The sequence below is a fragment of the Pan troglodytes genome, chromosome 10, assembly GCF_028858775.2.
Source record: "Pan troglodytes isolate AG18354 chromosome 10, NHGRI_mPanTro3-v2.0_pri, whole genome shotgun sequence".
Classification (NCBI taxonomy): Eukaryota; Metazoa; Chordata; class Mammalia; order Primates; family Hominidae; genus Pan; species Pan troglodytes.
The window spans coordinates 76,325,924-76,353,213 of NC_072408.2; the positions used below are offsets into that span (position 1 = coordinate 76,325,924).

At 39.2% G+C, this 27,290-nt stretch overlaps 2 protein-coding genes across 21 annotated transcripts in view; both read left to right on the forward strand.

Annotated features, from left to right (window-relative positions):
• The window catches only part of FRS2 (fibroblast growth factor receptor substrate 2), a 115,403-nt gene extending 109,492 nt beyond the window's left edge, over positions 1-5,911 (forward strand). For all 19 annotated transcript variants that reach the window (XM_063786917.1, XM_054663392.2, XM_016924915.4 and 16 more), the window contains one exon: positions 730-5,911. In XM_063786917.1, coding sequence (XP_063642987.1) covers positions 730-1,680 — 951 coding nt within the window. In that variant the 3' untranslated portion in view covers positions 1,681-5,911. The remainder of the gene's footprint in view (positions 1-729) is intronic.
• A 6,172-nt stretch (positions 5,912-12,083) lies between these two features.
• On the forward strand, positions 12,084-27,058 carry CCT2 (chaperonin containing TCP1 subunit 2). 2 transcript variants are annotated; one of them, NM_001246626.1, is given in 16 exon segments: positions 12,115-12,267; positions 13,011-13,085; positions 13,494-13,559; positions 14,246-14,357; positions 14,671-14,747; positions 14,890-15,002; positions 16,225-16,427; positions 18,803-18,903; positions 19,725-19,852; positions 20,259-20,362; positions 22,643-22,762; positions 23,128-23,256; positions 23,458-23,561; positions 23,812-23,911; positions 25,353-25,494; positions 26,783-26,900. In NM_001246626.1, coding segments are annotated over 16 exon segments (1,608 nt in total). In that variant the 5' UTR covers positions 12,115-12,264; the 3' UTR covers positions 26,814-26,900.
• The last annotated feature ends 232 nt before the right edge of the window (positions 27,059-27,290 follow it).

The following is a 27,290-nucleotide window of genomic DNA, read 5'->3' on the forward strand; positions in this document are numbered from 1 at the left end:
CAGTCAGATCATCAGTAAATAAGGATAAACTTATCTCTTTTCAAAGTCGTTATTTATTTCTGGATCATGTTTTAATGCTTTGAGAACCTCTAAAACAGCAGCAAAATGATAATCCCTATTTTGTTCCTGATTTTTATTTTTTACATAATATTTATCATGTTTAACAATCAAATATAATGTTGCATGTTATTTTATTTTATTTTTTGAGATGGAGCCTCACTCTGTTGCCCAGGCTGATATGTAATGGTGTAATCTCGGCTCACTGCAACCTCTGCCTCCCGGGTTCAAATGATTCATGTGCCTCAGCCTCCAGAGTAGCTAGGATTACAGACGCTCACCACCATGCCCAGCTAATTTTTGTATTTTTAGTAGGGATGGGGTTTCACCATGTTGGCCAGGATGGTCTCGAACTCCTACCCTCAAGTGATCCACCCACTTCAGTGTCCCACAGTGCTGGGATTACAGGCATGGGCCACTGTGCCCAGCCTGCATGTTATTTTGAAGTCGTTATTCTTTTATCAAATTAGGAAGACATTTCTACATTTCTCCTTCTCTTTCCACCTTTTTATTAATAAAAAAATAGGTGCAAAAGTTTTGAAGTAAGGGTACATTTGGAGAGAAAGTTAATAAAGTTAACTGTTGTCAATAAAATTAACTGATGTGGTCAGGCTTTTTTTCAGTTTTGTTTTTTTAAATAAGTTAACTAATTCACTTTCTGTTTTGTTTTAGGTACATACCTATGTCAACACTACAGGTGTGCAAGAAGAGCGGAAAAACCGCACAAGTGTGCATGTTCCATTGGAGGCGAGGGTTTCTAACGCTGAAAGCAACACACCAAAAGAAGAACCAAGTAGTACTGAGGACAGGGATCCTCAGATTCTTCTTGAACCTGAAGGAGTCAAATTTGTTTTAGGGCCAACCCCTGTTCAAAAGCAGTTAATGGAAAAAGAGAAACTGGAGCAACTTGGAAGAGATCAAGTTAGTGGAAGTGGAGCAAATAACACAGAATGGGACACTGGCTATGACAGTGATGAACGAAGAGATGCACCCTCTGTTAACAAACTGGTGTATGAAAATATAAATGGGCTATCTATCCCTAGTGCCTCAGGGGTCAGGAGAGGTCGTCTGACATCCACCAGTACCTCAGATACCCAGAATATCAACAACTCAGCTCAGAGAAGAACTGCATTATTAAACTATGAAAATCTACCATCTTTGCCTCCTGTTTGGGAAGCCCGCAAGCTAAGTAGAGATGAAGATGACAATTTAGGACCAAAGACCCCATCTCTAAATGGCTACCATAATAATCTAGATCCAATGCATAACTATGTAAATACAGAGAATGTAACAGTGCCGGCAAGTGCTCACAAAATAGAATATTCAAGGCGTCGGGACTGTACACCAACAGTCTTTAACTTTGATATCAGACGCCCAAGTTTAGAACACAGGCAGCTTAATTACATACAGGTTGACTTGGAAGGTGGCAGTGACTCTGACAACCCTCAGACTCCAAAAACGCCTACAACTCCCCTTCCACAAACCCCTACCAGGCGCACAGAGCTGTATGCCGTGATAGACATCGAGAGAACTGCTGCTATGTCAAATTTGCAGAAAGCACTGCCACGAGATGATGGTACATCTAGGAAAACTAGACACAATAGTACTGATCTGCCCATGTGAGCCTGGAAAGCATTATGTTGTTTGCACCTTTGTGAAGTTTTTAAAAATGAAGATGCAAGTGCTTCATTTTCATTTCTAAACACTAACTCCTTTTATAGACTGATAAAATTTTTTTCTGAATATTTCATGTGCATCTTTAACTAAAGGGAATTAATGTAGAGCAGGTACTCCTTAAAGAACACTAATTTCATTATATACTACTCGTTGTACAGCAGCATTCCCGTTTTCACAGTGCCTATTTAAAATGAGAGTTGAAGTAAATGACATGCTGGTTGATTTTTATCAATATTCTGGACTTAACGCATATCTTTCATGTCTAAGTCATGGTTGGCTTTTAAAACTTTTTATAAAGCCTCTTGACAATGTACATTGCTAACAGGTAACTATAGGCTTTGAAAGTAATGCTCGTAGATTCAGTGTTCACAGTATGTGGCCTCCAGCATGTAACATGAGGAATCCTTTATTTCATTAATTAATGGCTTTTTGACTTGAGCCAAAACATATGTAAAGGAAACAGAAGTACCGCACCTCCTCTTACACCAGTCAGCTCCTTTGCCTTCAGTGTTACTAGAAAGCGACCTGTGTCCATGAGTGTGCTTTGCTGTTGGTGCACTGAAAGGCAGGAAGGAGACAAGATTTTCTATTTACTCATCTCATGATGTCATTTGAAGGGCATGTCCAGATATCTTAAAATTATAATAGGCTCAAGAATCAGTCTCAGGTCACTTTACCCAAAAACATTTGAAAATCTGAACCACAATCTCCTGAAAGTTTTTCTCCTATAGATTATTGACAACACATTGTTTTCTGGAGGCATTTGTGCCATTAGGTTTCCATTTATCTTCAGTTTTTTTCTTTGGTGTTTGGGATGTCTTATTTTGTTGCCTTATGTCCTTTTCAATTTAAAATGTTTGAGTTTGTATATAGTTTTGAAATTGGATTATGTGTTCATTGTTGTTTAGTTTGCATTTTTGTCAAATTATGGTTTTGAAGGTTCATTTGGAACTTACTGTTATTCTGTAACAGGGTTGCCCTTGTCCAGTATTTATTTATATGCTGTTTACTTTTCAAGTTGATAAAAACATTCTCCAATTCTAAATTTGCTTGTGTCCATAGGTGATCTCTTTAGCAAACTGAGAAAAAAAGGAAGATACTTTTAACATGCAAAGTTCCCTCAGGGTGTACCGTGTTGTCTCTGTGGGCACTCTTCCCCAGCACTTTAGCAGTAATTCCCCCAGCTACACGCTGCAGTTGTACTCTGCCCACTCTAGTGTTCCTCAGCTCTGCTGTCCTTTTACTTGTAGCTGGATCTTTGATTATCCTTCGATTTCCATGAAATATTAATATTGTTGCCAGCATAGCAGGTACAGTGGAAGTCTTGTAGCAGTGAGATTGTATCATAATTTAGGATTTAAAATGAATTAAAGTTTATATAAACTGAAGAGTCTCCATATGTCAAACTCTTGGAAAATCAAAGATGTTCCAATTTCCTAAACACTAGAGAATACGAGAGAAGGTAGAGTGGAAAAGGTTAGGTAACCTTGCAAAATATTTTACTATTTTCTCTAAATATGAGGAAGTTTGAGATTATGATCTGGATCTACCAGATATAACTAAGGTTAATTTAGCATGAAAAAGTTTTAGTCATATTAGCATCCAACCTATTCAGTAACCGAATCATAGGACAATGATGGATTAGGAGAACAATAGAGTGGGATCATTATAAAGAAAATAAATTATTAAAGGTGTCTTTATCGTTTTCAGTGCCATTTTTAGTGTCTTTACTATAAATCAATATCAGTGTATTTTATCATTCTATGTGCATAGCAGAATTTTCTTTTCTCCCTTTTGTTCCCCTGTGAACTTGGTGCTTATTAAAGTGCTCACTGTTCTCTTAAAAGAGAGCAGTGGTATAGGTGTGCAGTTTCCGTGATGCAGGTTCCATTTTTAATATATTGTTCCACTTATCCTTTCTTCTGAGTAAATTGCTAATTGTGCCAAATTTATGTAATAGTTTTTGTAATGTGGAATAAGAATTATGATGGAACCATTGCACAGTTTTTTCTGAAACAGCCAGTCAAGGCAGAACATTAATCTCCAAGTGAAAGGGCTGATCTATTTATTCATTTTGGAGGTTGGGTACTTTATTCTTTCTTCCCGTCATCCTTTTCATTGTTTCCCCCGGATTCTAATTAGTTTTTATTTTTTTAGATAACTCCAATATAATCATTACAGTTTATGCTTTAAATACTATGTGCTTTAAAAAGGAAAATGGGACCAATTTGTCTGCTAAGAATTTGATTTTAGGTACTATAAGAGTATTAGGAAAATATATGCAACTGGTGTTAATTTCTAGATATTTTCTAGAAATCACTTGTGTTCCTATTTAATAAAAGGTAATTTAGAATACTACTTGTCCTTTGCAGTAGTTTAGTAATGGGCATTAAGCTGTGTCCTCGAAGGATGTACCTATTACTAGGTGCATTTTAGAATGAAATATTGATATTTTATTAGCATATAATTGTGGCCATATATCTCAGATTTTCTGAGGCAGATCTAATTTTAGATAATTCTGTTGGTAGACCATGTGATCCTTCTTTTTGGTTTTGGAAGTATAATCATTGTTAATGTTTTCCCTCCAAATAGAATACTGTTTTATCCATACAAATCATAACAGCATCTATCCCATGCTAGGGTTGGAAACTGATATTGGTATTACTTGTGTTTTTTCTTAGTGTGTTTTATTTCCCAGTTTCATCTTCTTTTAAAAATGAAAATATGGTGCCTTCCCTCCCTCCAGGAAGACTGGCAAATATTTCCTTTTATTTACTGCTGCTGTGGAGTGATGAGATATGCACTTTACTCTTTAAGATTCAGCAAAAAGCTTTTCACTTCTCAGTATATCCAGAATACATCATATCTGGGACTTAGGAAAATTTGCCAAGCAATCTTTGTTTTTATAGATACTAATGTTGACCCTCTCCAGCGTTCAATGTTATAAATAGAACAAGTCAAGCTAGTGTTTGTTTATCTCCTCCCCCTCCCCAAAACTGTGGCACAGCATATAAAAATGTACCTCAATAATGTTCTATTAAAAATGGGACAGGGGCCTTATGTTTTCATAATTTCCCAACAATGTGCCGCCATATTTTTGCCTCAAGGTAAAGGTTTTAACAGATGAAAAAGTACTTCCCAATTCCCCCGTGCTATTCCTAACCTATAATGCCCAAATGTTTTGTGCAATGTGTAGTGTGTGTGTATAAATACATATATTCTTGAAATAGACATACCATCAGAGACATCATTCACAAGTAACTGATGTATTGGCATCTCATTCATATTTCTGATGTGTGAGGTATATGGTACTAATTACCTTTTCCTTGATGTTTGCCAAATTTGAATAAAGGCATTGGTACGAAATTACAGAATGTAAAGAAAATGTTTTTGGCTTGAAAAATTAACAAATATTTTATGACGTACCACAGTATACTCTGCCCAAACCAGCACCCTATCTATCTTTCCTGTTCTTTACATCCCTGTTCCCCATCCCTACTTCCTCATTTTTGGGGTATAACACAGTTCTTTTGTAGCATCATTATAATTGCAGTTCTATGGCAATTGGACAGTTATAGCATGGAAACAGACTGGTATAAATAGTACAGTAGTCACCAGTGTGCCACATTTGCATTAGTAATGCAAAATATACATTTTATAAAGGACAAACTTTGTGTTATGTTTTATTTTCATTACATTGTATAATATTGTAAGACTATTGTATGTCCTAATTTGCATTATAAATGTTTTTTTCCTACGTAAAGGCATAAATATAGCAACTTTGTATAAAGGTAGCTTATTAGATTTTTAATTTTTTCTTTTATAAAAAATTGTCCAACAGTGGGACTACCATTGCCAAATTGTATATGAAATATGAATTTTACCCCCATGGTTAATTTCTTTTATAAACATTCCATATTTCTCTAATAAAAAGACATAAGTGATACTGTACTATGCATACATTGTATCTTAATGCTGTTTCAGATCAGCATTTTAAATTTTGGTTTGCATTTTTAATATTGGCAAAACGTAACCACTGTTAATTAAAACCTCGTTGTATATGTAACAACATAATTTGCCCTCTATCCCTTCCCACCCTTTGTTCTCTATTTCTCCCTATCAGTGCCAACTTCATACATTTTGTAGCATGGCAATAAAATATAACTTTTACACTGAGGCCGAGTGTGGCTTTTTGGAGGAAGTGGGGATGGGACGATTGCCCTCTAGTTGTCCTTTGCATATGACTGTTTTTTGCCATATAAGCCATGTCATCAGGCATGAAAAGTTTTCTCATATATGATGTAAACTTGTTTTTAAGGACAAGTGTGAATGTGCTTTTTAAGCTTAATTTTTGTCATGACAAATAACTAATTTTTTTTATCTTTGGAGAAGTCAGAGTTCTTTACAATCAAACGTTTATTAACTGGAGTACTTAGAATAAGCTAGTAATTGAATTTAGTTCAAGGGCTAAGCAACACATTTTTAAATCCTTATTTATTGTAGAGTATTAGTATACTGTCCTACAAATTATGTAAAATATGGTTTAATATTAGATGACTTTGGATTTTGCAATGCCTTACTGTTGTCATTCTAGCATAAATATCCATGATGAGGTACTCAAGTTGATACTGGAAGCTGAGCTGATCATACACTGACCTGAAGCATTCATGAAAAGCTGCTTTATTGAATAAAGTCTGATTGGAGTTATTTTCATGCTCACTTTCCCCTTATTGCTGAAAGTAGATTGCAATAAAACCCCAATAAAACGTTTGGTTGGATATCTACTTAAAAGTTTTATTGTATTTATATTTCACATACTACTTGAAACTTTGTGACATTTTCTTTCCTAGTCTCATATCACTGCCTCCATTTTCAAAATGAAGATATCAAAATGAAATTGTAACTATATGACAGGCTTTCTCCCAGTTTTAGCTGTGTGATCATTCCAAATAGTAGTTCTCAGCTCTGGGACTTCAAACCTGTTTTTAGCCACTGAGTGACATTGCAAAGCCTTAGTTGAGTACAGGTCAAGATGGAAATTATTTAAACAATGAAGGAGATGGACATGTCCACAAATGATTGATGTAACTGGCATGATAAAGACACACACAAAGGAAGGGCATCCAACTCAGCCTAGGGGTGGAGGTTTTCAAGCAAAGCTTCTTAGAGGGGGTGATCCCTGAGGTGGTTTGTTGAAAGTCTTTGTAGCTTAGAGAGGATGTCTTAGGGAGAAGGGATAGCATGTGCAAAGGCACAGAGGTATAGAAAGATCATGACATTCAGTGGTTGCAAGAGGTTCCAAATGACTAAGCGCATGGAGAGCAAAGGCAGGGTTGGGGGATACAGAAGGAGAAATGAGAAACAGATCACAGAATCCTAAGGAGCTTTTGTTTAAATTAGGTGAGAGAACTTGAAGGATTTTAAACACCAGAAAAATAATAGTTTAGAAAGATTTCTCTGACAACATGGATACGTGAAGGGTGCAGTATTTTTTTTTTTTTTTTTTTTTTTTTTTTTTGAGACGGAGTCTCTCCCTGTCGCCCAGGCTGGATGGAGTGCAGTGGCGCCATCTCGGCTCACTGCAAGCTCCCCCTCCCAGGTTCATGCCATTCTCCTGGCTCTGCCTCCCAAGTAGCTGGCCCTACGGTATTTTAATAAAGCAGGGAGGCTGGTTAAGAGGCTTTTTCAGAAATGGAGCCAGATCTGATAAATCCGTATTCAAAGGCATTGTTAAAGGACTGTTTAGATTGTTTACTGCTGTGCAACAAACCACCCTAAAAGTTAGTGGCTTAAAGCAGCAATCATTTAATGTCTCAAGTTGCTATAGATCGAGATGGGCAGGGCACAGCAGAGATAGCTCATCTCATATGATGTCTGGAGGCCTGGCTTCCTCATATGCTTTGTGCCTATGCTAGTATGGTTCAAGCAGCTGAGGGCTGGCTGGACGAGTTCCACTAGGTTATGTCTGGAACTTAAAGCTCTCAGCTGTGTTCCTTAGTTTTCTTCCATGAAGTCTTGGGTCTTTCTTCATGTGGTCTTCTCACATGGCAGCTTAGGGTTCCCAAGAGCACAAAAGTAGATGCTGCTAGGCTTTCTTGAGGCCTAAGCCCAGAACTGGCACAATGTCAATTCTGTTGTATTTTGTTGAATTACAGTGGCTCATATAAAAGCATGAACATCAAAAGTGTAGTTTATTCAGGGCCACCAATGTAATAGAGGGCCTAAAGGAGGAATAATTAACACCTGATTGATAAGGGGAATGACAGAAATGGAGGGGTCAAGGATGACCCCCAGTTATCTGGTTTGGGTGACTGAGGTGGTTGATGGTGTCAGTTCATTGAGATTTAAGATATATTTGGGGGCTGGGCATGGTGGCTCATGCCCGTAATACCAGCACTTTGGGAGGCTGTGGAGGGTGGATCACTTCAGCCCAGAAGTTTGAGACCAGCCTGGGCAACATGGTGAAAACCTGTTTCTATGAAAAAATACAAAAATCAACTGGCGTGGTGGTGTGTGCTTGTAGTCCCAGCTACTCAAGAGACTGAGGCAGGAGGATAGATTAAGCCTGGGAGGTTGAGGCTGCAATGAACTGTGATCCTGCCACTGTGGTCCAGCCTGGGCAACATAATGAGACCCTGTTTGTTTGTTTTTTTAAAGTGCTCCTCTAAGTGTGCTCCACAGACTGATTCCTGTGTACAAACTATCATGGTCTGCAACAGGAGAAATATCAAGTCTTCTAACCTTCTCCCTACTACCCAAACAGTAGGTGTCTGGGTGGACCCAACTCAGTGTGACTCTGGACTCCTGGACCTTTATTTGGTTTCCTTCCCCAGGTATTCTACGTGTTCCTGAGGAATGTTGACAAGTCCCATAACTCTGTTCTGGTGGTTGTTTGCCACTTCCGCCAGTTATTTCACTCCAGTTAATGAATCTACCCTTGCTCCCAAATCACCTCTAGCCATCAAATAATGATATGCTACAGTGCTTTCCTACTTCCATAACATGCCAAGCATACCCAACCTCGGCTACTATATTTATAAAGCCTATTAGAAGACTTGGGATATAATGATAACAATAGCTAAGCTAAACAGGCACTGTTCTAAGCTATTTAATCTGTGATAATTATCTCCATTTTACACAAAAGGAAATTGAGGCACAGAGAGATTATATAACTGGAAGCTGACCAGTTAACAAAAAGCCAATTCACTGAAAGCCAAATTATACCAAGGGGAAGAGAGAGGAGGACACAGGGTCATAGAGAGGAGAGGGTCACAAAGACTTTGAGGGAGGAGGAAGGGTTAACTAAGAGAAGCCAAGACCAAGGGACTTGAGAGTAGAGGACAGAAGATGAGCCAGGAGAAAGTCACACAACGTGTTTAATCACAGAAACATGGATTCCCAAGGTCTCACTATCTCCATAGGCCCTGTAACCTATCTAATACAAATTACGATAAAATGTATAAATAGATGGGCACAGTGGCTTCTGCCTGTAATTCCAGCACCTTGGGAGGCCAAGGTGGGCAGATCACATGAATTCAGGAGTTCAAGACCAGCCTGAGAAACATGGCAAAATCCCGTCTCCACCAAAAATACAAAAAATTAGCTGGTGTGGTGGCGCATGCCTGTATTTCCAGCTACTCAGGAGACAGGTCGGAGGATCGCTTGAAGTCAGGAGGCAGAGGTTGCAGTGAGTGGAGATCACACCACTGCACTCCTGCCTGGGTGACAGAGTAAGACCCTGTCTCAATTAAAAAATATATATATAGGTGTGGTGGCTCATGCCTGTAATCCCAGCACTTTGGGTGACTGAGGTGGGCAGATTGCTTGAGGTCAGAAGTTCGAGACCAGCTTGGCCAACATGGTTAAACCCTGTCTCTACTAAAAATACAAAAATTAGCCAGCTGTGGTGGTGCATGCCTGTAGTCCCAGCTATTTGGGAGGCTGAGGCAGGAGAATTGCTTGAACCCGGGAGGCGGAGGTTGCAGTGAGTTGAGATCATGCCACTGCACTCCAGCCTGAGCGACAGAGTGAAACTCTGTCTCAACAACAACAACAACAACAAAAAAGTATAAACAGCTAAAAGAGACAGTTTTTGGTAAACCAGCACATTGATCACGCTCTGAATGGCCTTCAATGAACTGATTTAAAGAGCCTGTGAAACCCACCCAAGACTACAAAGCTAGTACGTAAAATGGTTGAAATTCAAACTCATATAGTCTGGGTCTAGAAGCTGAGTGTTTAGCCTCTAGGTGTAGAGGTGTCATCAAAGGAGGGGGAAGTAGGAAAGAAGGAAGGGTCAAAAGATGCAATGGAGAAAGGACACATTTCCAAGGGTCCCATCATAGGGTCTCTTCCTGGCTGCCTCTAGCCTCAGTTCCACAAGGTGGCAGGGCCTGCCTCCTTCTCCCCATCCAAATGCCTCTGGCTACATTCAAAGCCCAGCAGGGAGCAGTCATTGGTTTCCCCATCACACACAGTCTCAGGCTTGCCTACCAGAGGACATAATAAATATCTCCAGGTATGTAATTTTGCCCACAATAAAAACAACCTTTTTCAATATTGTGCAGGCATCTTAGTTTTTTATTGTGAATCTTCTCATTCCAGAATGCGATTTGGGATCTGCCTAGGAAAGTACATTTCCTGAAAGAAGACCAAATTTTCCTACAAAGAAGAGAAAACTCTTGGGAGATTTAAAATAACAATTTGTCCAGCCTGAACTCCCCTTTTCATGTTGGACCTGAGGAATACTGTAAACCAGGGTCAGCAAACTTTTTCTGTAAAGAATTAGATAATACATGTTTTAGGTTTTGTGGGCCCATTCAACCTGTCATGACTACTCAACTCTGCCACATAACTCTGCTATTGTATTGTGACAGAGTAAATATGTATGGGTATGCCCATGGATTCCAATGAAGCTTTATGGACACTGAAATATTAATTTCACAGGATTTTCATGTGTCAGGAAATTTTTGATTTCTTTCAACCACTTAAAAATGTAAAAACTATTCTTAGCTCTCAGGCCATACAAAAAACAACTGGCAGGCTGGGTTTGACTCCTCACAGCTTGCCAACCCCTGGTGGAAATCAACCCACTTAGAGGAAATCTGAAGGGTAGAAACAACTAAAAAATTGAAAATTCCTGTTAATGTTAGCAATGTCAAAAATCCAGGAGACCCCAGCTACTCAGGAGACCAAGGCAGGAAGATTGCTTGAGCCCAGGAGTTCCAGGCCAGCCTGGGCAACATAGAAGACCCCATCTCTAAAAAAAACAAAACAGAAAAAGAAAAATCCAGGAGCTTGTTTTGTTTTTGTTTTGTTTTGTTTTGTTTTTGTTTTGAGACAGAGTCTCGCTCTGTTGCCCAGGCTGGAGTGCAGCGGCGTGATCTCGGCTCACTGAAACCTCTGCCTCCCGGGTTCAAGCAATTATCCTGCCTCAGCCTCCTGAGTAGCTGGGATTACGGGCATGCACACCACGCCCGGCTAATTTTTGTATTTTCAGTAGAGACAGGGTTTCACCATGTTGGCCAGGCTGGTCTCCAACTCCTGACCTCAGGTGATCCGCCCACCTCGGCCTCCCAAAGTGCTGGGATTACAGGCGTGAGCCACCGCGCCCTGCCGAGGAGCTTAAGCGATCAGTTAGTCAAAGGGAGAAAAGAGGGTATCAGTAGATGACAGAAAAATTTTTTAGAGAACAAATTTTTAGACATCCGTCAACTTAGAGAAAGTAGAAAACTGTCTATAATAAACTGAAATATTTGGGACTGATCTTGATGTCTGCCAAGGTTTTGGCAGACATCAAGATCAGTCCCAAATATTTCAGTTTATTATAAACAAAGACTAATAAGTCGTCTCTACTATTGGAGGAAAAAAAAAAAAAAGACCGAAATGCAAAAATTCCTGAAAATGAGTAAATAGGGCAAAGATAAAATACTATAAATGTCTCTGTCAGTTCACAAGACCTTATCCTGGGCAGTCAACGTCCAGTTAGAAATAACGTCTGAAAATTCAGTAAGAGAAAAGGAAGTCTTCTTCTGTAATACTCAGTAAATAATGTTTAAAATTAACATAGCAATAATATTATCTGGGAATATGATAGTAAATAGCCCCTCCAAAAAACTGAAAAAGTTGAAAGCAGTTTTCCTGGAGACAGGAAGTGGTGAGGCAGATAAATTATGTTTTTCATTATTGGTATATAACACTTTAAACTGTGTACATGTGTGACTTTAATAGAAGTGTTTAAAGATTAAATTTAAGAAAATAAAAAGTGTGAGCAAAAACTCCATTTCTATGGCAACCCGCGCGGCAGCCGCCTCTTTGTTCTGGAGCGGCGGCCACGCCCCCTCCAGTGTGAAAGGCTGCGTTTCCGGCCCGTGGGGCTCCAATCAAAATGGGACGCCTGCCGGCGGTAACGACAGGCCGGGGCCGCCCCCCGAAGTAGGGCGTGTGGCGTCACTTCCGGCTTCCTTCAGTCCGCTGGTCCCGAGCACGAGCTGTGAGGGGATTCACTTGTGTGCGGAACTCCTCGGAACCATGGTGAGCCTGACTCCCCTGCCTCTTGCCCTACCCCTGCTCCGCCGTGCTCTTGCCACCCCACTGCTTCCTCTGTCCTGCTAGGGTCGTAGGCTCCGTTTCTGTCTCCCCGGCCCGCCGCACATGGTGCGAGCCATGCGGGGCGTGCGGCCTGCGCCAGGCCAGCCGGTGGAGCTCACCACGAAGGGGAGGGGTGGACCGCAAAGCCAGCGTCTCCTTGTGCCTAGGTCTTTGCATAGTCCTGGCAGCCCAGGTCCGCGCCTCACCCCGAGCGAAGAAATTTCTAGTGTGGGACCCGCTCCGCCCTCCTTCTAGGGGCGGAGCCTGGAGCGACGGGGTCTGAGCCATCAGAGGGTGGAGGGGCCGCAGCCTTCCGAGGGTGGAAGATGGAGGCCGCGTTCCCTCGCCCGCCCGGCAGGTGTCACCTTGATGGCCTGCAACCCCTCCCTGCCTCATTCTTAGTTCAAGATCGTCTTTAGTCTCGCTGTACGTAACTGTCAATCTCGCTGGTGTATAATTTATACTCCTGGGGGCCTTGTAAATCCGAAAAGCCATGTCGCTCTCCTACAAGTCCCTCTCTCCCACTTAAATGCCTTCTCCGATGATGGAAGCTTCATTTGATTGAAAACATTGTTGTAAATGAGTTTTCTCTTAGATGTCCACTTGTAAGACTAGTGGAAGGCACCTCAGTGTATGTGTTAGAGTATTGGTACTTAAACGGAATACCTCTTGGTTTTCCTTTTCAGGCGTCCCTTTCCCTTGCACCTGTTAACATCTTTAAGGCAGGAGCTGATGAAGAGAGAGCAGAGACAGCTCGTCTGGTAAGCCTTGTTCTAACCATTGTTTTAAAGATAAAACTGGAGGCCAGGCGCGGTGGCTTACTCCTGTAATCCCAATACTTTGGGAGGCCGAGGTAGGCGGATGAACTGAGGTCAGGAGTTCGAGACCAGCCTGGCCAACATGGTGAAACCCCGTTTCTACTAGAAATACAAAAATTAGCCGGGCGTGGTGACGGGCACCTGTAATCCCAGCTACTCGGGAGGCTGAGGCAGGAGGATCGCTTGAACCCAGGAGGCGGAGGTTGCAGTGAGCTGAGATCGCGCCATTGCACTCCAGCCTGGGCGACAGAGCGACACTCTGCCTCAAAAAAACAAAAAAGTAAATAAAGATAAAACTGTACTTGAAGACTGTAAAGTTGATTCTGATAATCTCCTTGGTTTTTACTCCAGACTTCTTTTATTGGTGCCATCGCCATTGGAGACTTGGTAAAGAGCACCTTGGGACCCAAAGGCATGGTAAGAAAAATAGAAAAGTTTTATATTTTAATATTGTTTTAGAGCACTTGGTGGAAATATAATAACAGGCGTATTAAAATGCTTTTTAATCTTTAAAACGTTTAATTATAAAAGACAAGTATGTTCTCCTTAGTAAAAATCAGAGTCCCCAGAATCACCATCCCCAATCCCATGCCCCTCCCCAATGACAAGTACTGTTATCATTTGCACGTACATCTTCTAATATTCTGTTTATGTAGAAGTATGTGTACTTCATTATGTATTTTATACTCATGTAACATACTGTTTTATAAAACAGATACTATTTATCAATACTTTTTTGTAGCTTGCTCTTTTAAATTCCTTTCAGTGTAAGTAGATAACACTGCCCCTTTAACTGTCAAATATTATCCTGTACCTTAATTATTTTATAATTTAATTATGGCTGTATCGATAGTTTCTTTCCATTGTTTTTGCAGTTACGGTGTTGAAACAAAAACTAGTGTCTACCTGTGCTTCTAGTGTTTCTAGGGGTAGATACATGGTTTGGTTACGTGGTGTATGTATTGAAAACATTTGATGAATGGATACCACAAAATAGCCATCCAGAGTGTTTATACACTAGCACTGTGTGAGAATCCTGATTGATCCATGCATTCTTCAAGATGTGCTTATGTCTTAACTTGAACCAATTATGTTCCCTTTAGGACAAAATTCTTCTAAGCAGTGGACGAGATGCCTCTCTTATGGTAACTAATGATGGTGCCACTATTCTAAAAAACATTGGTGTTGACAATCCAGCAGCTAAAGTTTTAGTTGGTAAGTCTGAATATACTTTTTCACCAACCTAATAATACTGTTTGTTAACATTTTTGAAATAACTTTATAAATAGGCTGTGTTGACCAATCATACTGTCAATTGATGTCCACTAGTTTTTAATTATCGTTGTTAAAATACAAGCTTCAGGAGTGCCCGTATGTTGGTGGTAAAACTGTTGCATTTCAGACCTCAGAGTTCCAAATAATTTGTTGGATGAGGAACCCTGGTAAGTTTAGATTGGTAGTGAATATTTTTGGAGAATTTAGTAAGCAAAGAAGCAATTTTGAGTTAATAACTAATTTCTTTTTCTAGATATGTCAAGGGTTCAAGATGATGAAGTTGGTGATGGCACTACCTCTGTTACCGTTTTAGCAGCAGAATTATTAAGGGTAAGAGCAACTAAGCAACTCTTTTTTCCTACTGGGTTTTAAGTATCAGAGGTAATCAAGTCCTTACTTTCTCTATCTTTACTATTGAGGAGTGCTTAATAATTTTCTATTTATAACTTTTGTTTTATAACTTTATTAATAGGAAGCAGAATCTTTAATTGCAAAAAAGATTCATCCACAGACCATCATAGCGGGTTGGAGAGAAGCCACGAAGGCTGCAAGAGAGGCGCTGTTGAGTTCTGCAGTTGATCATGGGTTTGTATAGCAAAGTACTACTGTTCTAAACATTTAGTGTTCTTTCATAACATGCTTAATGCAAGAAATCTATAGGACACTGAAAAGCATACACAAAGATCATCTTGCTGCCTCACCCCACTCCAACAGCCAAACCTACATCAGCCTCCAGAGATAGCCACTAAAGTTAAGTTTGGGTTTTTAGTCTTTTTGTATATATCATCAAAATATACAAATAAAGCAAATAGTATAATACTGTATAGAGAATTTGTTAGCCTCTTTTTAACCTAGTTAAATATTAAGCACATTTTTGGATGTCAATTTTCTGTGCAGTATTTTAATAGAGTTACACATTTGAATATTTGGCTAGAATGACTGTATTAACCTGTCTGTACGGGGAGATTTGTGTATTTGATGATTTTTATCTTTATAATAACTTTGTGATGTTGTGACATAGCCCAAAGGTTTCTAGAAGTGTAATTGTTGGGTCCAAAGGTAAGTGTGTGTGTTTTAAGGCACCCCCAAACCTGGGCTGCACAGCAGGTGAGCAGCAGGTGGAAAAACTATCTTCCCATGAAACCAGTCCCTGGTGCCAAAAAGGTCCGGGACCACTGTTTTAAGGCACTTCTATTTATTTGCCCATTCACAACTGTATAATAATACTTGTTTTTCACGTCCTTTTATTTATTTATTTATTTTGAGACGGAGTCTCGCTCTTAGAGTTGCCCAGAATGGAGTGCAGTGGCACGATTCGGCTGACTGCAACCTCTGCCTCCCGGGTTCAAGCGATTCTCTTGCCTCAGCCTCCCAAGTAGCTGGGACTACAGGCATGTGCCGTCATAGCCAGCTAATTTTGTATTTTTAGTGTAGATGGGGTTTCACCATGTTGCTCAGGCTGGTCTTGAACTGACCTCAAGTGATCCATCCTCCTCAGTCTCCCAAAGTGCTAGGATTACAGGCGTGAGCCACTGTGCCCGGCCATTTCTCACATTCTTGCCAACATTAGACTTTTGCATGCTTGTGTGGGCCCCCCCCCCCGCTTTTTTTTTTTGGCATTTTGCCAGTTTGGTGGGGAAAATAACATCTTTAATTTGTGTTTCTTGATTACTGCTCAGGTTTAATTCTTTTCATATAGCTTACAGACTTGACCAGTTAGGGTAAAATTATCTATTGGCATGAATATCTAGATACATTTTGAAAAGTAAAGTAGGGTTAATATGTATATTTGGTTGGTTTTATTTAGTTCCGATGAAGTTAAATTCCGTCAAGATTTAATGAATATTGCGGGCACAACATTATCCTCAAAACTTCTTACTCATCACAAAGACCACTTTACAAAGTTAGCTGTAGAAGCAGTTCTCAGACTGAAAGGCTCTGGCAACCTGGAGGCAATTCATATTATCAAGAAGCTAGGAGGAAGTTTGGCAGATTCCTATTTAGATGAAGGTATGTATGAATGTCAGATACAAGAAGCTTTGATTAGATGCTGAGGGCTGAATACTGAGTGAATTCTGTTTTGAGACCAGTGACCCTTTACAAAGCTAGTGAACTTGAATTTAAGGACATATCATATGTGCAACCATTTTTGTCATTTTATTGACAGTGTACTCCTCTTCCCACGCTATTCCAGCATTGTTGATGATCTCTAGAGTTTACTTAACTACCATGAAGTTATTTGCAGTCTCTGATAAAGAGGAAATGTTTTCTTTTACTAGAAATCATCTATTCTCAAATGGTACTTTTACCAGGATTATATGTATTCTCCAGGAAGGGTCTGGGTCAGTGAAATCATTGTGTTAGCTGGTTGTTGAGGATGTACAGTTGACAATTGAACAACATGGGTTTGAATTATGTAGGTTCATAATGCAGGTTTTTCCAATAAATATAGTCAGCCCTTTGTGTCCGTGGTTTGCACATGTGCAACCGAACGTGGATGGAAAATGCAGTATTTGCAGGATTTGAAACCCATGTATATAGTGGGCCAACTTTTCAAATCTGCTGGTTCCAGTCAGCCTGGAACTTAAGTATGTGGGGATTTTGGTGTATGTGGGCGTCTTGGAACCAGTCCCCTTCGTATACTGGGGGATGACTAGTTTTTTTTAGAAAAGAATTTAAAAAAATTTCTTTAACAAATAATTATGTATGTTTATAGGGCAAGAGGATTTAGTCCTTAAAGAGTGATAAATGAGACATAATAAGTACTGCTTTCTTAGTAGTACATTTTTGTTTAGAGTGAAGTTTTCCAGATCATCTTCACATTATATTTACTTCACAAAATGGCCTGTCAAAAAGTATAGGCATTCTTATATAGAGAAGGAAAAAAAAAGAATTAGATGGTGCTTTACAACTTCTGTTTTTACCAGTGGTTTGGAGTCCTGGTTTTGTTCTATGTCATAGGTCTTGATTTATTTTAAGAGAGAGTCATAATTCTGAAAATACTCTTGGTTAAGTTTATATACAAGAGCTGTGTAGCATTTCTTTTTTTTTTTTTTTTTTTTTTTTTGAGACGGAGTCTGGCTGTGTCACCCAGGCTGGAGTGCAGCAGTATGATCTCGCCTCACTGCAACCACTGCCTCCTGAGTTAAGGCGATTCTCCTGCCTCAGCCTCCTGAGTAGGTGGGATTACAGGCGTGTGCCACCATGCCTGGCTAACTTTTTTGTATTTTTAGTAGAGACGGGGTATCGCCATGTTGACCAGGCTGATCTCGAACTCTTGACCTAAGGGGATCCACCTGCCTCAGCCTCCCAAAGTGCTGGGATTACAGGCGTGAGCCACCAAGCCTGGCCGCTGCGTAGCATTTCTGATAGGGGCTGGTGGTAGGGAAGGAGCATTAAAACAAGAATATTAGTAGCACAAGCAGCACCATTCTTGAATGTCTGCTCTGTACTAGGAATTGCAATAGGAACTTTAGTCATTTAGTCATCATGACCTGGTGAGTGAGGATTAGGTTCACTTGAATAGAGTAGAAAACCCAAGATAATGGTGGCTTCATAACGGAAAAGTTTCTAATGTAACCAAAAAAGGCCTAGAAAGGTAGGTGGTACTGGGTTTGTATGATGGTTCCAAAGCAGCAGGACTAGGCTGGTAACTAGCACCTCTGCTACTGGTTACATTCCTGTTTTACAAATTAGCATTTCTGGTTGGATAATTTGTCCAAGGTTATATAGCCAGCAGCAGGGGCATGATCAGGGTCAGATTTATCTGACTCCACAGTGTCCATGGTTTTTCCATTTTTACCACCAGCCTCAATACCTGAATCTTCAATTTTTCTCTTGTGGTGGTGATTTTAAGCTAATAAAAATGGACTTAACCTATTGTCTTTATATTGCAACCCATACAGATGTGGGTGTAGCGTATATCTGAAACAAAAGTTTCAAAATACTGTTTAATTTTATTGTCTGTACTGTGCTCTTATATTTTCTGTTTCATATTTTTTAAGTAATCCATTAAATTGATTTTGTAATAACTCTTCTAGTGGGATGCTTTATACCAGAAGTGTCCAAGGAAGAGAACACAGTCATGGGTTCCTAGTTTCTGTTTCTGGTTGGGCCGGTAAAGCCCCTTCCTCCTCCCTCTTTTCTGCTTATCACTAGAGACAGAAACTAAAATCCATGGCTTTCAGGCACTAAAAGCCTAAAAGCAAAACAACAACAGAATAAGGCAGGTTGGACAAGCTTGCTTTTATGCCTTCTAAGAGCTTGGTAAATTGGACTTAAATAGCTTCTTTGAAATAGTGATATGATAAAGCAGACAGCTTTATAAGATTTACTAAGGCTGCTTTGAAGTATTAAATATGATACTGTTCTTATATTTACTGTAGGCTTCCTGTTGGATAAAAAAATTGGAGTAAATCAACCAAAACGAATTGAAAATGCTAAAATTCTTATTGCAAATACTGGTATGGATACAGACAAAATAAAGGTATGTAACTCTACTTTTTAAAAATTAAAATTACTGCCCAGGCAGAGTGGCTCATGCCTGTAATCCTAGCAATTTGGGAGGCCGAGGTGGTGGATCATCTGAGATCAGAAATTTGAGACCAGCCTGACCAACATGGAGAAACCCTGTCTCTACTGAAAAAAAAAAAAAATACAAAATTAGCTGGGCATGGTGGCGCATGCCTGTAATCCCAGCTATTCGGGAGGCTGAGGCAGGAGAATCACTTGAACCCAGGAGGCGGAGGTTGCAGTGAGCTGAGATTGTGCTACTGCACTCGAGCCTGGGCAACGAGAGTGAAACTCCGTCTCAAAAGTCTCAAAAAAAAAAAAAAAATTGCTGGATTCTATAAACTCAGGAATCAATTGCACTAAAAAGCTTGGAATAGGTATGAATCTATTGTGTATATACACATATATATACGTTGGTAAAAATGTTGAAATATGCTATGGGACTCTTTAAAAAGAGTAATGAGGCCTGGCATGGTGGTTCACGCCTGTAATCCCAGTACTTTGGGAGGCCAGGCGGGCGGATCACAAGGTCAGGAGTTCAAGGCCAGACTGACCAATGTGAGATGGTGAAACCCTGTCTTTACTAAAAATACAAAAATTAGCTGGGTGTGGTGGCGCACACCTGTAATCCCAGCTGCTTGGAAGGCTGAGGCAGGAGAATCACTTGAACCCAGCGGGTGGAGGTTGCAGTGAGCCGAGATTGCCCCACTGCACTCCAGCCTGGGCAACAGAGCGAGACTCAATCTCAAAAAAAATAATGAAACTGATGCTCTCTTTATGCTTCGTTTGTCTTAGATATTTGGTTCCCGGGTAAGAGTTGACTCTACAGCAAAGGTTGCAGAAATAGAACATGCGGAAAAGGAAAAAATGAAGGAGAAGGTTGAACGTATTCTTAAGCATGGAATAAATTGCTTTATTAACAGGTCTGTGTTTGCTTTTAAGAAAGGATTTTTTTCCATGAAAGTTTAAGGAATACTTCATATTTACTTATATTGAATTAGATTTTTAACTTAGGAACTGTCTTAGATAACTTCACTTAAATTATGGATTTTTGTAATCAGTAAATTGTGATTTATGCACACTTACAGTGACCAGAATTACGGGATTGATTTATACAGTTACTATAATAAAGAACACTTGTTTTCAATACTAGTAATGGATGCATTAGTACTATAGTTGATAAACTCTAATTATATAGGTAAGAAATGCAATCTTGTTCTAATTTGCATTTCTTTTACTTGTGGTAAAAATGTTTACATGTTTTTTAGTCTAATGTAGTTTATCTTGTAACAGTTTTGAGCATAATGTTTTCATGTATTTTATTTACAGGCAATTAATTTATAATTATCCTGAACAGCTCTTTGGTGCTGCTGGTGTCATGGCTATTGAGCATGCAGATTTTGCAGGTGTGGAACGCCTAGCTCTTGTCACAGGTATGGAAAAAAGGTATTGTTTTCTAACAAACACAATAGTCACTCTTGAATTTGTTATTTGTTACTATATGCAACTACCTTTAAGGAGTTTAGAATTTCAACAGTTATTCTGAAATCTATACTCTTGGATACCTTTAATTTAGATACATAGATACATTACATTTACGATACCAAGTTATATACCACATTTGCCGTAGGTATAGATTTCTTTCATTGTGTCACTGTTATAAGGTAGATTTTTGGAACTGCCATGAATATTAGAAGAAATTATAGTGTACTAACCTTTGGAGAGTGGACTTGGTCTCATCCCAGAATGATCTCTTAAGACGTTTTTTTTAATCATTTGAGAAGCATAGTCTTCTTCTAACCAAGAGACATTTTCCTTTAATTACTTGAAGTGGGTTTACCTGCTTTAAAGTTACTTAGGAGCCATTGCGTACTTGATGCTTTAAGGTGACAATTAAACAAAATTTAAGATGCTCATGTTTATGTAATTCATTCTTTAGTTCCACAAAATAAAGATGTAAGAGGCCGGGTGCGGTGGCTCACGCCTGTAATCCCAGCACTTTAGGAAGGCCTAAGTGGGCAGATCACAAGGTCTGGAGTTTGAGACCAGCCTGGTCAATATGGTGAAACCCTGTCTCTACTAAAAATACAAAAATTAGCCAGGCGTGGTGGTGGGTGCCTGTAGTCGCAGCTACTCGGGAGGCTGAGGCAGGAGAATCACTTGAACCCGGGAGGTGGAGGTTGCAGTGAGCTGAGATTGGCGCCACTGCACTCCAGCCTGGGTGACAGAGCGAGACTCCGTCTCAAAAAAAAAAAAAAAAAAAAGATGTAAGAAGTAAATGATAATAATATATTGATGGGATAAACATATCGTAAGGTCTTGACATGAAATTGCTCTATACCCAGAAGAATGTTTATTAGGTACACCAACTGTATGTCTATGAAGGTGACCACATGGTGGCTCCCATCCTTAAAAGCTCAGTGGTTGTCAAAGGTGTATGATGACATTGGTTCTTGCAAGTGTCATTAAATAAATGTCTTGCACTGGGCATGGTGGCATGTGCCAGTAGTTTGATCTATTCAAGAGGCTGAGGCAGAAAGATTGCTTGTGCCCAGGAGGTTGTGCTATGATGGTGCCTGGTGAATAGTCATTGCGCTCCAGTCTAGGCAAGGTAGCAAGACACTCTCTCTTTAAAAAGAAAGAAAAGTCTCATGTAGAAGGATGAAGTGAAAAGTTTCATAAGCCAAGTTAGTCTTATTTTTGGATATGACGTCCCAAATATCTGTTGTGTCTCACATCTAGAACACAAAGCAGTCTCAGAATTTTGCCAGCCAAAAGTAAAAAGAACTTTATACAAATTATGAGTATAAATTAGTAGTTTCAAAGACCAGAGTCTTTATGAATTTATTGTAAAATAAGTAATAGAGCATTGACAGATTTATCAGTAAGGCATAGGAAAAGAAGGGTTGATTGATAATATATGCAATTCACATTATGAAAAGAGTAGTCAGCTAGAGAAAAGGATTTTGAAATGGAAACCTGACTTGTGCTTAGTTAGGAAATAGGGAACGAAGTGGCTGACCTGTTCAGTTTACAGCATGGAAGATGGAGGGAAAATAGGAATAGAAATGAGACATAAGGACTAAAATTAATTTGTTCTTATTAAATTTGGTCTGGGAAATTTTTAGTATGCATTTCTTGTTTTTTTAGGCCTTAGGACATTTCATTTGTGATAATTAGAGATATCAGGTGCTTATTAAGCAGTTCATGAAGTGTATAGTGGTTGACATATAGGACAAATATTTTCATGTCTTGTGCTGGGAATTGTATCATGAGGTCATAGTCTTATAGGTTGGATTCAGAAGAGAATCTGAATTTAAACTCAAAAGTAACTGCTTTAAGACTCAGTTTAACCTTTGGAAGGTAGCATTGTATAGTGTGTGCTTACAGATCTGAAGCCAGACTGCTTGAGTTTGAACCCCAGCTTTTTATATTCATCCTAGTTAGGTCTTTGGATAGGAAAGTAAACCTCTTGGCCTCATTTTTATCATGTGTAAAATGGGATAATAATGGAGCCTATCCAAGAGGATTGTTTTAAAGATTAAATAATTAGTCGATATGAAGTATTTAAAAAGAGTGCCAGGAATATAATCAGCAATCAATTTTTAAAATGTGAAACACATTACCTATCATTATCTATCCATTACTGCTTATTAGAAAACAGGAATTTTAAGCCTGCTGTGCATTTAACTAATACATGTTTATGTTTATAGGTGGTGAAATTGCCTCTACCTTTGATCACCCAGAACTGGTGAAGCTTGGAAGTTGCAAACTTATCGAGGAAGTCATGATTGGAGAAGACAAACTCATTCACTTTTCTGGGGTTGCCCTTGGTGAGTGATTATGTAGATCCTGGTTAGGGTGTCTAAATTCTTGCTAGGCTCTGTTGAAGTAAAGATTATTGTAGTTACTAGAATAGCATATCTTACAAGTCTTAACTCTTCAGAAGCATGATATATATTTTGTTTCAGTCTCTTGAAGTCAACCTCATACTTACCCTGTCTTTGTGAACAGTGCATGTTCAACATAGTTTTTTTTCCTTGATAACTTAGAACCATTATGAGCCTTGATTGTTGGAGAATGTATAGTACAGGAAGACAGGTCAGCTTTCAGAACCCAGTAATATAACCAACACCTGCATAAATAATAGAAGGCAAACTTTTTATCCCTAAGTGGTCACTGTGTCTTTTAATTTTAGGTGAGGCTTGTACCATTGTTTTGCGTGGTGCCACTCAACAAATTTTAGATGAAGCAGAAAGATCATTGCATGATGCTCTTTGTGTTCTTGCGCAAACTGTAAAGGACTCTAGAACAGTTTATGGAGGAGGTAAGCATTTAGAAAATGTTGAATATATTTTTAATTTCTTAAAGTACAATATAAGTCATAAGTGGTTTTAATGGTTCTTATAGAAATTTTATATTGCTTTTGCACTAAATTTTAAAATGCTTGGCATATCTTAAAGTCAGTAATTCAGTATCTTGGAGACAACTAAGCATTGCAATATTTTATTGGAATTTTAATCTTTAGGCTGTTCTGAGATGTTGATGGCTCATGCTGTGACACAGCTTGCCAATAGAACACCAGGCAAAGAAGCTGTTGCAATGGAGTCTTATGCTAAAGCACTGAGAATGGTAAGTTAATCAAAATGAGAGATCCCAACTTAAGTTTTGTGGTTATTGATAGTTTTAAAATGAGTAGAAAATGAACTGGTTAATACTGCTTTTAAATTTGATTCTGGAGTTTCTCCTCTTCGTGAGCAGTAATTGAAGCAGATTTTACATTGTTCCTAAATGTATAATTTTAAAAAGCTATCCTAGTTAGGAGTAAATCAGTGGTTCTTACAGTAGAGTGAGTAGTTACTTGTTTTCTTCATTTTCATAGTTGCCAACCATCATAGCTGACAATGCAGGCTATGACAGTGCAGACCTGGTGGCACAGCTCAGGGCTGCTCACAGTGAAGGCAATACCACTGCTGGATTGGGTAAGCGATCAAGGGGAACTTTGTGGCCGTTGTTAAAAGTAACTCTTTTCACCAAGCTTTTTTTTTCTTTTGGAACATAAAGAGTTACAATAACCATATAAAAGACTCTTTTGGACTTTGTCCTCATAATCATTACATGTGCTGGGAAAACGTGTGTGACTTCATATGCTCAGCATTTCCCAAACTTTGTTATTCCATAAGACATGTAAGACTGGTTAGAAGATTTGTAACTGTTTGGTATATAACGACTATACGATTTAAATATAAACAATACTTACATTCTGAAAAATAACATAAACTATTATGTTGTTGATACAATCAGTATTAACTTCTAATTTCATAGTAAACTTACTGCAAGATAATCTTGAGTACAGATCACAGATCTCTAGTCCATAGATAAAAGTGGCCAATGAGGCAGATTTAATTCATATTGAAAAACATTCTGACAAGCTGTGCTGGACATTATAGAGTAGTCTTAAGAAGGTAGATAATCCTGTCATTGAACAAGAGGGAGCACCAGTTAATCTGTGAGAAAATGAAGCAGGATTCTCAAAAGAAGAGAAGTTGGGTAGGTAACTTATGAATTTTCTTCCATTCGTTTTTTATTATTTGATATGTTGTCTTCTATTAATATGGGTGATCAGTAGTTGACATTATTGTTGTTATTACTATTATTATAACTGACACAATGGTCTTGCTCTGTTCCCCAGGCTGGAGTGCAGTGGCACCATGATAATTCACTGCAGCCTTGAACCCCTGGCTCAAGCAGTTCTCCTTCCTCAGCCTTCCAAGTAGTTAGGGCTAAAGGCATGTGCCACAATGCCTGACTAAATTATTTTTATTTTCTTAGAGATGGGGGGGCAGTCTCACTATGTTGTTCAGGCTGGCCTCAAGCAGTCCTCCTGCCTCAGCCTCCCAAAGTGCTAGGATTATAGGTGTGAGCCACTGATCCTGGCCCCTTTTATTTTATTTATTTATTTTTTGAGATAGAGTTTCACTGTTGTTACCCAGGCTGGAGTGCAGAGGCATGATCTCAGCTCACTGCCACCTCTGCCTCCTGGGTTCAAGTGATTATCCTGCCTCAGCCTCCTGAGTAGCTGGGATTACAGGTGCCCACCACCATGCCCGGCTAATTTTTTATATTTTTAGTAGACGGGGATTCACCATGTTTGCCAGGCTGGTCTCCAACTCCTGACCTTAGGTGATCTATCTGCCTCAGCCTCCCAAAGTGCTGGGAGTACAGATGTGAGCCGCTGCACCCGGCCCCTTTTAATTTTTTTAAAGGCTTTCTTTGAGCTCATTTGTAGGCTTATCTACCTACTGAGTAAAGTAGTTGGGTGTCCTAATTTTATTAATAGGATTAATTTTTATTATAAATCATTAGAGATGTTTTGATACTTTAGTTAAAACTGCTTTTTAGTAAATTTGTTTTTCTTTGCAGATATGAGGGAAGGCACCATTGGAGATATGGCTATCCTGGGTATAACAGAAAGTTTTCAAGTGAAGCGACAGGTTCTTCTGAGTGCAGCTGAAGCAGCAGAGGTGATTCTGCGTGTGGACAACATCATCAAAGCGGCACCCAGGTACCCTAACACTTTTCTCAGAAAAAATTACTAACAGCAAAACAAAATAGGGAGCTGTATTTATTTTATAATTAGAGTTAATGAAAAGCAGAGACAGTTTTGCCTGGATAAAAGTATGTAAGTTATTTAAAATATCACAACTCTTAACACTTAAGCCAGAAAAACTTAAGGGGAAAGAGGGATGGGCAGCTGAGGTAGCTCTTAGGATTGAAAAGGCACAGAAAGAGCCATGCTTGGAAAGGTCAAGTACTGAGGACAGTAGATGCTGTGATGCTTTCTATTGTCTTTAAACAGAATGATAGCAAAAGGAAACTGAGTTCTGTAACTAAAGTGTTCTAGGGCAAGGTCATATAGCCACACCTACTCCCAGAAATCTTCACAAGAAGTCAGTGCTCTCACCCACAGTTGAAATACGCTTAAAAAATGTATAATACCTTGTTTGGTCTGATACTGTTTTAGAGATCAGGTATCTTTTATTAGCAAATTCTGAGTAATTTGCAATAAAGAAACTGAATTTTAACTCAGCCTTCCAGACCTACCAGACCATGGGCTTCTTTTTCATATTCCTTATTAATCTCCAGAGGACTTGTTTTTCAGATCAGTGCCCTGTGACAACTGCTTCATAACTCTTGACAATGGTTAGCATCCTAGTCCCCCCATAAGCTACCAAGGGTGAAAAGTTTATCTCTTTATATGATCCCTGTATAATGCTGTACTCTTTGATCTGTTCTTAAGCTTCTTCAGCTTCTCATAACTGTTGTGTTTGCCTCTAAAAGCAGTGTTTCTCAAGCTTTAGATCCTTGAACAAGCATTAAGTACAAATTTACTAGTACCCTTATCCCATCTTTCCAAAAGATTGTTCTATGCCCCCTTATTGTATGGTCATCAAAGAATAAAAGATGAGAATAGAAGGTGCTTCTTGTTGGTGGGGGTGTGTGCAGAGTCCCAAGGCAGAACAGTCCTGATGTGGTGCAGGGCATCACACGGAGGAGGGGGCTGAGTGGCTAGCTCAGGTCTGTCTTCCTCCTCACCTAAAGCCAGCAGTCCCATCCTATATAACCCATTAGTCCATGACATAACTTGGTCACCTCTTAAAAGCCCAACTTCCAATACTGCCACATTGGGGATTCAGTTTCAATGTGAGTGTTATAGGGGAGACACATGCAAACCATTGCAGAGTTATAACAGTTTTAATACAGGATTCTAGTTGTGTTTGTATTTAGTATAATACTTTGGATAAAATCATGCTCTTCATTTTTCACTATTGACTTTTTTCTTACTCTCATAGGAAACGTGTCCCTGATCACCACCCCTGTTAAGCATTCCCACGTGCTGTCGATCTTTGGACCAGTTTCTAGCAAAGTTGTGTTTGAAAGATACTCTATTAAAGAAGACTGTGGAATCTGTTTATCGGTGCCCATTATATCCTTAAGTTTGGATATTTAGCTGACCTTCTCTTTAACATAGGTCTAATTTATTTGCTGTGTCATTTTCCATACAAATCAGTTGATTTAAAAAAGTTCATTTCTCATACTGTGCATTAAAATAAAAATTTGAACAATTACTTGGTTCTTATGTCTTATATGTGTGTATTCTGTTTGAACTCTACTTAATGGAAATTAATGATTATTTTCAATATGGCATTTTCCAGCTTAATGATGGGCCATCTACATTTTTGAAATAATTATCTTGATTAATATAAGCCCAAGTCAAATGTGATAAACACGCCTTATATTAATCTTTTGGTTTTGTTGCTGGGCCATAAGAACACTCAGTCATGGCTGGGTGCGGTGGCT